This window comes from Stomoxys calcitrans, chromosome 4 (genome assembly GCF_963082655.1).
Source record: "Stomoxys calcitrans chromosome 4, idStoCalc2.1, whole genome shotgun sequence".
Classification (NCBI taxonomy): domain Eukaryota; kingdom Metazoa; phylum Arthropoda; class Insecta; order Diptera; family Muscidae; genus Stomoxys; species Stomoxys calcitrans.
Genome location: NC_081555.1, coordinates 124,938,702 through 124,950,451, shown reverse-complemented (window position 1 = coordinate 124,950,451; position 11,750 = coordinate 124,938,702). Strand labels below are relative to the sequence as shown.

Here is an 11,750-nt window from a genome sequence, read left to right as displayed (position 1 = left end):
ATATAAACTGATCTTGAATCTTGACTTCTTGAGCAACTAGAGGGGGCAATTCTTATCCGATTTGGCTGAAATTTTGCATGAGGTGTTCTATTACGATTTCCAATAACTGTGCCATTTATGGTTCAAATCGGTCCATAATCTAATATAGCTGTCGTGTAAACCGACCTGGGGTCTTGGCTTCTTGAGGGCGTGATTCCTATCCGATTTGGCTGAAATTTTGCACGACGTGTTTGTTATGACTTCCAACAGCTGTGCAAAAATATGGTTCAAATCGGTCCATAACCTGATATAGCTGCCATATAAACCGATCTGCGATCTTGACTTCTTGAGCCTCTAGTTTATTTTTTATTTTGGTTCACTAGGAGGCCAAATATTCAACAACGCCTTGTTATTAAAACCAATAACGGTTTGGCACTGAAACCAGTAACAAATTGGTATTAAAACCAATACCAGTTTGGTATTTAACCAATACCAGTTTGCCCCTGTTCCATAGTGGAATGTTCATGGGCAAAATTTGCAATTTTACCAAACAATACAAATCATTTTATATTTCATACAATACATACTTTGCGGATTGCTTTGTTACCATACGGTGTTGCTTTACTATCGATACTGTATCGTACTGAAGTAAGCACGTTTGGTATTAACTTTTCTTTGGGTGTACCTCTTTCCTAACTTCAGCTACAATTTTTCTAAGACAGCTCTATTCTAAGGTACTTTTCATACCCATTCGGAGTTATGGTATGAATTAATAATATCTCAATACCTTTGATATTTTGTACTTATGTGTTCGATCACAAGTGTATCGGGTTGGTCAATTTCTTAGTATGTTCTGTTACCAACATCATCAAGAACCCCCAAGAAACGTCCAAATTTTTAATACCACACATATCAAATTTCTGATTCGTTTTAAGACTTTATCAATACGAAATCTCATACGTCGTATGCTCCTTTAGATTTGAAATTTTGCAAGCATATGCATACGTATGTATGTGTGAATGTGCGACGTACTTTCCGTTTTAAGTTATTAGGCCCTACGTGAATATATTTGCTCTTTATGCATGCGGGTGTGTGTGTGAATTTGCTTTCTAGCCGATAATCAATATCAGTTGGCTATAAAAGCTACCGGTTTTTACCTTTAACCATCTAGTTTGTAACGGTACGACGCTCTAGGAGTGTTAACGGTTTTCACAGCGAACACGACACAATGGTTCGGCATATCCTTACGGGTGTGTCGTTGGCACTTTTGGTGCTAGCTGGTGTAACACTGGCCGACGAATCGAATACTCAACTGGCCACGGGTTCCAGTCCTTTCCGCAGTGATATTTCCTATCAATTTTACCATGTTGGAACTCAACTCAGCAACGAACTTAGAAATGTAACTAACATTGAATCCCACAGAGATTACGATGATATACAGTGTGGTATTGATGTTCAACGCATATTTGAAGGTCTACTAAACTACAATGAATGGGCTCTCAGATGTAAGCATATAATGATTGGTGTTGAAATGTGATAACGAAAAACCAAAATCCAAAGGACATGGTATTTGTGCAAAAAAAAATTAAAATAGAAAATCATGAAAGTGTTCGATGTGTGTATAATGAAGAAGTGACTAACGAAGAACATTAAATTGCCAAGCGATTCAAGACTTTCTCAAGAATGTTGTGATTCCATTGCAAATATTGTCCGGCTTTAGACCATTGTTTAATGATTTCTACTCAAAGAATAGTATAGCAAATAACATTTAAAACTCAGAAGAATATTAAATGAAAACTTTCACGAAAAAAGTATTGAATCTTAGGCATTTTTTAAAGTCAAGTCCAAATTTGGACCTAAGTGATCAGATTTGCTCATGGATAAATACTCATCCAATGTAAGGCCAACGCAACCTGGATGATGCCAGATAAATTGTTCAACAACACTTACTGACTTTTAAATTTTTTTTGGGAATTTTATGTAATCCTTTCATGATGTACCGCCTTAGTTGCAACGTCATCTGCGTATTCAATGTCACTACAACCACATTTGAAGTCAGCAAGTCAACGTTTTATTGTTATTTGGGTTGAAGAGGCTTAATTGAGGATCCTTGAGGCTCAAACACTCAAATCAAGATATCGGTTTATATGGGAGCTAAATCTTAATATCGAGCCTCTTTTATTAACAATTCCAATTGATCTACCGCAATAGGCAATAGTCGGTTTTCATAGAACCATTGGTTCAAATCTACTTTGCATGGAATATAATGTCAAAGACGATTGTGATAGTTAAGAGAATAACTGCACTGCTTTAGTAGGAAAAAATAAGTTATTCCTCCAAAAAATAATACTGTATAAGCAGAATATTATATACCTATTTTTAAAATGTAAAAAAAATCAAAGTTTAGGCATTTGTTATTAGCTTTTGTCCTATACCCAAAACAATACAATACCCATAACACAAATATAGTCATATATTGTACTAACAATATACAATAGATTAAAAACTGATAACAGTATTTTCTAAGACCTTGAGTTACACTAAGTAATCTCATGAACCTGACCGTGATATTATATCAAAATAGCTAAGTGGATTAAGATTGTAAATTAAAATTGTCAATATTCGTAAAATGATAAAGTACTTAAACAATTATAGTGCTTAGTCACTATTGGAAAATTAAGTAAATTTGGACAATTAAATTTTGCTTAGAACCTCTCCTTGCATTATCCAATAAAATCTGATAACTAACTAAAGTATGGTAGCACGTTTATTGAAGTTCATTTTGTTATTTGCCCAGATTAATGACGATAAAATAACGTTTTTTGTATGCTATGATTTACCTGAATTGTGTATTGTAAAAGATTGAGCAATAAGATTTATGATTGGTAGACCGGTTTTAATAATGTTTTGTGACGCTAGAAAGAATTTCCAATTGTGCTAAGTTGACTCAATTAAACTTCATATCTTATCAATCATATATCAAATCTTATCATATTGTATATGATTGCGACAACAATAGAAGCATATTCTCAAGTCTATCTTTTGAAAAAAAAAAAAACAACTTATTCTCCGGACATTTTCCTACTATATGAACTCTTTTTGACCGGCATGGATAAGGATGTCGGAAGTCAAAACAGAAGTTTGCATATATATTTGTATACAATTCTAATAAAAACAGCACCTATTGAGTTGCTCAATAACCTAAAATTAATGAACTGTGTACACATTGTGAATTTTACCATATCTAGCTTGGTTTTTTGACTTTAGTACAGATCTCAATATACGAAATTACAGCCGCCTGGTGCTATATAAGTGGCACCGAAAGATTTATGGGAATTGATTGATTTTACACATCCCCAACTGACCAATATTTCAAACGGCTAGACTCATTCGTTCAAAATAAGTATGCTTTCCACAGGCCGACAGATCTTCCTTGGAATAAAATGTGACGGCGATCAAGAATATATGCACTTAATAAATTCTTAGGCCAATATTGCGATGAGTTGTAAACGAAATAAGTATAAACACCATCTTTATGTACATCCCTATGTACAAAATTCTGTCAGTCTGCATACGACTACTAAAGTCTAATTTAAAGCTTTAATATTTTAAATATAATATCTACAATTCTTTAACATCACTTAAAAACCAAAATAAAAATTAAAGGCTCTCCTCCCTCAAGACGTTCAATTAGCAGTTTACGATAAAAAAAATCGGATTATAAGACTTGAAGTGCATGTACTTTTCAATTAGCCATTGATAGAAGTTTATTTTCATACCAATTAATACAAATTTAGATTTATTCCTTTTATTTGAGAAAATTACCCTAATTCTTGAGAACACCCAGCCATTTGAAATTGCGGAGGATCTCAGTAAAATAAATTGGAAGTTATTTTAAAAGAACAGCATTTTATGTACTTCAAAAGACAAAGTTTATTCTATTCCTACATCTTGGGAAGTAATGTAGAATACCATTGCATATGCCAAATTTAAGCGCTTCAATGGAATAAGAATGAATTTAATTTTTTGAAGTTTAAAATCGATATAATGTTGTTTGTCACATACGCCATTTTTGACTATTTAAGTTAGGTGCTTTAAAAGAGGTTTCGTCATACACTTGCAGAATTTTTGGTTGGTTTTCCTGTTATTTTTATGACCAATATTTTCTATGCTGACTTTACATTGCGTTTTTCGGTGTGATTCCCAAGATTTTATTTAAATTGCATTTTGTAAACCGATTTAAAAAACATTGAGAATATTAAACCAACACAACAATAAAAAAAGAAAATAAAATTCACTGAAAAGGGTGTAGAAAAAACGTTGCATTTTTTGGCGACAATCCTATGTTAAAATCGTAACATTTGTGGCAGTTATGGAGTGCATCCAGATCCCTAAAAACTACACTTTTCTGCTTCTTGGGAAGCAAAAACTTTGCTGGGATTCTAATGGTCAGAGCAGACAATGTTTGGAAATTCAAAATTTGTCATTTACTATTAGCTTTATAAGAATCTGATGCTATAACTTTAATTGCTTGTATCTCCTCAACTAAGTCTGACTGGTAACCAAGTTGGGTGTAAGCTCGACATAGGATTCCGGGGGTTGTGGTTTCGATTCCCACATGTTGTCAAATGTAGGTTTCTTAAAAACACTTTCAAAATTTGGTTCGTTTCGTTCTGACCACACTCAAAACATAAACATTAGAAAGTCCAAGGAAATATTGAAATTGGCTAAGTTGATTGTATCTTATAAGAAACTCATATAAGACAAATATTCCTTTGATTTTTAATGAAATGTGCAGCGTCAATTATTTCCTAAAATAGTCACTAAACATTTCTTATATATTTTCTTTCTTACAGTTCCCGACAGTTGGGGTCGTCTCCCGATGGGTATGTTGTCAGGCCACAGTATAAGCATGGGTAATTATGGTGAATGCAAATATTTGACACGCAAATTTGGCGAAAATGATCACGTTAACGGCCAATATTGTTTGGCAAAGGTGCCAATTAAGGGGTTCTTTTCGAAGATCATCAAAGACGAAACTGACTTTATAAATTATAATAGTCGTGCCATCAGCTACAAACAAAAGGATCCTGAGATTTTCGAATTGGGCATTTGTGTGCCAAGTTCCTGTTCACCACAAATAGCCAATGAGATTCTGAAAAATACTATTAAATATTTCTACAATGAAGAAATCACACAAGATATGGTAACTGAACCATTTTGTGATATTGATGAGCCAATAACATTGCGTGGTATTGATATTTTTGCCATGTAAGTTATTAAACCCAATTAAAGTTATTGCAGATTTTGTAAGCCAAAATGTTTTTTTTTCTTTATACATTTTTTCCAGTATCTTCTTTAGTTTTATTCTCTTCTGCATGTTGGCCAGTTCCATTTATGATTACATTAAGACCAAAAATGGACGTAAGTTTATCTTTATATGATCATTTTTGTTTTTCGAAAGTTTTAAAATGATAATTCCTTTCATTTCAGAACCTAAGTCGCCTTTGTTCTTGTCTTTCTCTGTCCTAACCAATGCTCCCAAAATCTTCACTGTTAAGCCTGTTAACAATCCCAATGTTATTCATTGTCTCAATGGTTTGCGTTGCTTCTCCATGATGTGGGTCGTTTTCGGTCATGGTTATATGACATTCTATGACTTGCCACATATTAACAGAAATAGATTCTACCAGGTAAGATTTTGGGCGAAAAGATTTGGATTGGAATAAATTATTGAAATTTTTCTATTTTTTATTTTTTTGTAACAGTGGACTCAAACTCCCTACTCAATGTTGGTACAAAATGCTACACTTTGTGTAGATACTTTCTTCTTCATGTCTGGTTTATTGATGTTGTGGGGTGCTTTCCGTGAAATGGAAAAAACGTAAGTAAACAAAAATATTGGAAAAACAGTTTTGTATTAGGTATATTCTCGTACTTTTCCAGTAAACATTTGCAGAAGAGTAAGAACCGCTTTTAATCTATTTTTTTTAATTTATTTGAATAAAACTGATGGTTTTCAAAAACATCTGCAAATTGCTGCTGGAAAAAAAACTTCAGCAGAAATTAGCTAGCTCTCAATTACAGAACTCCTAAAATTTGATCGCTCTCGCTCGCTTCTTCTACTGCCAAATAAAGTACGCAAACAATTTCAAATAAATAAATGCGCGAACCTCTTATTATGAAGTGGGAATTAAAAACACACCCCATTACTGAACATTTTTCTATTTTCAAATTCGGATGTACATTTAAAGAGTTTCGAAATAACATTAAAGAACTTAATGACGGTGTAACTATACTTCTAATCACTGAAATGGACATTTATAGTTCCCATTTAAACAAGGTAGCCTAATTCTTAACCATTAAAATCTCAAAGCTAGAGCAACCAAATTTTTAAACCTCAAAAGCTTGTTTGACTGGTTGTGAGTTCGATCTTGCATTGTGGGACTCGTGGGTTTGATTCCCGCACAATGGATTATAAAATATCAATTGAGTTTTCCTTTTGATAGCAATTTGAGCACAAAATTTGGACATATAATGCAAAAAAACTTAACTTAAATTACATGTATTTCCTCAACTTAGCTTATAATCGAATAATTCAAATCGTAATTTCTGTTTGAGAAAAACTGACTAATTTTTGACCACAATCAAAACTTTAACATTGCTACTAAAATGATAATAAACATTCGATTTTATTACTTAAAATTATTGTATCTCCTAGATTAGCTGTATAATAGCGACACGCTTGTTTCGTCATTAATTACCAAAAATTATTGACACTTTGTGCATGTGTTATGTGTGAAAAATGTTACGTAATTACAGACCTTTCGTAATCTTTTACTTAACATTCGTCTTTTTAAGACTGTATTTTTAACCGTCTAATTAGTTGCCAAATTCTTTCTATAAATACCCTTTAGAATACCTTAATTTGGTTGGATAGATTCTATATTGAAGTTGGCAAAATAAATCTGATTTAAAGTAGATAACTCTCATATTCATTACAAATCATATGAGGCAACAGCTTTTGCTTCATTTCATATGAAGTAATCTACACTTGTCATTTGAGGAAATATTGTCTATTATGAACAAAACAATTTTAATTTCTCGCAGCCTAATCTTGTATTAAAAATTTATTTTTTATTCAAACAGTAAAGGCAAACTTGACTTGAAAATGATGTACTTCCATCGTTATGTTCGTTTGACACCTGTCGTCGCTGTGGTCGTCCTGTACATTATGTCCTTGTACAAATACTCTGGCGCTGGTCCCATGTGGATGAAACTCGGAACTCAAGATAAACGTTGTGAAGATTCTTGGTGGGCAACATTGATCTATGTGCAAAATTATGCCTTCCCTTATAGCATTGTAAGTATAATATACAATCCTAAGACTTGTTTCATGGGAATTTCCTTTAACATATTGAATTTTTCTTACAGTGTATCAGTCAGTCTTGGTATTTGGCTGTGGACACTCAGTTATATGTTCTATCGCCCATCTTCCTTATTCCCTTGTGGAAATGGGGCAAGAAAGCTTTGGGCCCCATTATTCTCTTTGGCGTGCTCTGCATGGGATGTACTTTTGCCACATTTATGTACAACGACTTTACCCTCTTCCGCGTTAATGATGATCACGTAGATTTGCGTCAACGCTTGACATACTATCCTACACACACACGTTTCCCAACATGGTTGATTGGTGTTATTTTCGGCTACTTCTTGTTCACTAAGAATCGCGGCAAGCAATTCCCAATGAAGAAGCACTGGGTTGTTACTTGCTGGATTTTGGCTTTTGGTGTGATGCTAACAGATTTGTGGGGTCCTTACTGGCGTATCCTACCTGAAAATCCAGATGCTCCCATTATTGAAGGTGCCTTCTATGAACCCTTGTCCCGTGCCTCATGGGCCTGTGCCATCGCATGGATTGTTTGGGCCTGTTACAATGGCCATGGTGGTATCATCAATGATTTCTTGTCATGGGGCTTCTTTACCGGTTTCAGTCGTCTGACCTACTGCATGTATGTCATTCACAGAATTGTACAATTGGTTACCGCTGCCCGTCTGCAAACCGATACACATTTCTCCGATTACGATATGGTATGTGAAGAAATCAATAACGAAAATACGAAAGTTCTTTCACAAACCAAAAATATTTGTATTTTTAGGTTCTCCGTTGGTGGCACGATTTCGGCTTAACGTTGTGCGCTTCCATGTTTGCCACTTTGGCCTTTGAAGCTCCCATTTTGGGTATTGAAAAGGCCATCTTTGGCCGTGGTGAAGCCAGACCACCAAAGAAGATCGAACCCACTACCGCCGCCGAGCCAGTTGCTGCCGAAACAGCTACTCCCGTCGAACCACCCACTAAGGCATAAATTCTGAAAAAGTCATTCATCTCCTAGACTCCTTTATTCCTCATCCTATCCCAACACCCGACCTATCAGATATTATCTGATTATCTGATTTTCCAAAAAACTTCCATTTTAATTTATTAGAAAATAATCACCCTTTGTTGATAATGAGAACGTATTGCATGCGTTTGTATTATCAAATGTAGATAATAATTTAAACATATGCATAAAAAATACATGAATATTTATTAAAAAAATAATAATTTCAATCGTTCAGCATAAGTTATTCTTAATTTTAGTTTGTCCTTAAAAAGAGCCTACAACAAATACCGATTTAGAAGAAAACACAAAATATGTTTTATAACAAAAATTAATTTGTAATGGATCTTATCTTTGAACGCTGCGAACAATAAAAAATTCTAATTATTGTTAAGAAATATATATGCGAATTGTCTAACTAAATCTAGGAGTAGATATGTATCTGTTATCTCGTGAACAACATTAAAGCTAGATACAAAAAACAGTGTAAATGAAATACTTAGGAAATAGTAAAAATTCCCCTGCTTTTAATAATAGTTGTTGTTGTAGCAGTGCCAAGTTCTAAAGTAAAATCAGATAAAAGAAGTCCACATGCAAATTTCTTTTCGAAATCCGCTTAATGAACGGTTGAGGACAGTTGAACAGTGGGAGGAGTAGTCTGGGGGGTCAATTTAATTAAACCCTACAAGTCAACCGGTCCGAATTACATATTACCCGTCATATGCCATGCTGCTCTTCGAGTGTTTTTGAAACTGAGCTTTAACCGCTGAAGAATAACTAGGCAGCAAGAGCTGATGGATTGCAGGTTTAACTCGTTAAGACTAAAGGGAACACGCTGATGAGGTATATCCATCAGCTCGTCTGTGCGATCGGGCTTAAATAACGCATAACGTTCGCAAGAAAGTACACAAGACACATACTTTGAATGGCCATATATGTATAACGGAACCAGTCTCCTTCCCTTCGCATACAAGATAATTTCGACAGAACTGTGTGAGAGATTAAAATCTAAAGCCAGGTACTCGTAAATTCACTATAGACCAGACATTGACCTTGATCCAAATTCTGAAGAAGACCAAAGAGGAGAAAGACCGACATCATCTTTTCGTTGACTGCGAAGCCGCCTTTGAAATCCCTTTACCTACAAAGATATTTCAAGCAATGTATGAGTTTGGTATCCCTGATACGAATTTGCAGAGTGGCGTTAGCAGACTCAAAATAGAAAATTAGCACTTCGAACTACTCAATACCAAACGAGGTTTCAGAAAGAAACCGTTATCGTGTTATCTCTTTAATATTCTGCTGGAGAAGACTATAATAGGCTATTCATAAGATAATTGGAAGCAGTAACTGCAATTCAATTTGAAGTTTCATTTTCAGAAAAACTAAATTTTTCCCTTATTTTTGCAATGAAACAGCAAATTAGGATAAACTGCAATTTTCTGATACAGATTGAAAAAGTTCTAAGAAAAAAAAACGATTAGAGATATCTTAAACATTTTTATTGAATTTTGCAGATAAAAATTGTTGCAGCTACATTTGCATGTGTAGGTAACAAACCTCGTCAAGCTTCAAAAGTAAGCAAGCTCTTTCAACTGATGTTCAGTTGAGAATGTTAAATGGCGGACCTCAAGGACGTGGGTTCTAGTACAGCGAGGTCGATGTGCATGGCGGAGCGAATAGACCCCAGTTACGACATAGTGCTAACATGTAATTTCTTGTTATCACACATTTTCATAAACTTTTCACAACATGTCAGACTGGCCACCTTTTCATGGTGGGCTACCCATTCAACCTTAATTATTAACATTAAATTGTAGTAAATTCCACAGAGAAATCATAGAATAGGAGAATAGCAGTATTCTAAACATACCTTTTTGGTTTTGAAATGTCTCCAAACTTTAAGTTTTATCAGCTAACAGGAAAACGGAACGTAAAATTTTGTTTTTACTGAATTCTACTTTCCTGTTATGGTCGGCACACGTTCGGTAATCGTTTGCAAGTGTTTTCATAAAGCAAAACAAAACAACTGACACATTTTCCTACATTTACGGTATGTTTACGAGAGCATAACCAGACCTTAACTTTGGACATGTTTTTGAACATACAATTACCCAAGGCGTATTCAGCACACCACAGCTGATGGAATTTGATATGTCAAATCATTTTTGAATTCGCCTCATAAAATCTTTAACTTCAAAAAAAAAAATTTTATAAATTGATTTTTGTGTTTGCTGCTGTATTGGTTCTTAAACATAGGTTATATAATGGTACGCGTCTAACAACCTCAATCGCTATCAGCTTCATTCAGGGAACTTAGGTTATGTGCCTTGCCAAAGACAAAATTTACGGCGGTACAATGCCAGTTATTAGAATGAAGAATATAAGGAGCCAACTTGCATGACAATAATGGAGGCCAGACGGGTGGAAGAAGTTCTCTCCAATCTGACATTTCAAGCCCCTATTACTGTCAAAAATGGCGAAAGCACGATGTGCCTGGAATCAGTTTAGACAGGAATAAAGGTGTTCATTTAGCCATAATCCTAAACCAATTCAGACAGTAACACAATAGCCATCGGCGCCATCGTTTCAATAAACTACATATAAAAATAACAGTACTTTTGTCCATTATTGTTAAATAACAACCTTTTAGAATCCCGTTGCCAATAATAATAAAGAATAATTTTACTTATTTTATGCCAAATAAGTCGTTTAAATTTTGTGACGTCTGCCTCCAATGTAGGCGGCTAAGTTATGTCGCCCGCAAGTTGGTTACCAAAACGCAAATGAATTTCCAATAACTGACATGGGACTTTGCTCAATGAAACGTCAACATTTGCTGTGCTGTCAAATATCTACTACTCAAAAATTATTCACCACACTTAACGTCATAATTTTACTATCCTTACAACTGTGCTACCATTCGACACACAGCCCAAGTTCCCAAAAAAGGTGCTTTTTGTAGTAATTCGCCGATGACACCACCATATAAATACGCCTTGCAATAACCAACAAGGATTTGGTGCTCTCAAAATTTGACAACAAATGTCAAGCTTGTAGGTGTCGGCAATTATTTTATTTTTCTTCAAAGCAAGCATCTCTGCCGAAAAAATTAAAAAAAAATCAAATATACAGCAAAAAGAAAAGAAAGAAAGATACCCATAGTTGGAAGCTTAGAATGCTGAAACGCCATAGTTTCCTTCACGGAAAAGGAAATAATGCACATTTGAAAAATGCAAACGACGCAAACTGCATGCCATTGAGAGCAGAATTCTGCTTGCGGTATGTTCTATTGGGTTGGCCAAAAAGTAATTGCGGATTTTTTAAAAGGAAGTAAATGCATTTTTAATAAAACTTAGAATGAACTTTAATCAAATATACTTTTTTACA

General features: G+C 34.5%; 1 protein-coding gene across 1 annotated transcript; it reads left to right on the top strand.

Moving 5' to 3' along the window:
* Positions 1-1,150: 1,150 nt before the first annotated feature.
* Positions 1,151-8,597, top strand: LOC106081991 (nose resistant to fluoxetine protein 6). The gene is made up of 8 exons (XM_013244280.2): positions 1,151-1,484; positions 4,836-5,250; positions 5,330-5,403; positions 5,473-5,672; positions 5,748-5,863; positions 7,129-7,342; positions 7,414-8,070; positions 8,139-8,597. The coding sequence occupies exons 1-8, from the start codon at positions 1,208-1,210 to the stop codon at positions 8,343-8,345; spliced, it is 2,160 nt and encodes a 719-aa protein (XP_013099734.1). The 5' UTR covers positions 1,151-1,207; the 3' UTR covers positions 8,346-8,597.
* Positions 8,598-11,750: the final 3,153 nt, after the last annotated feature.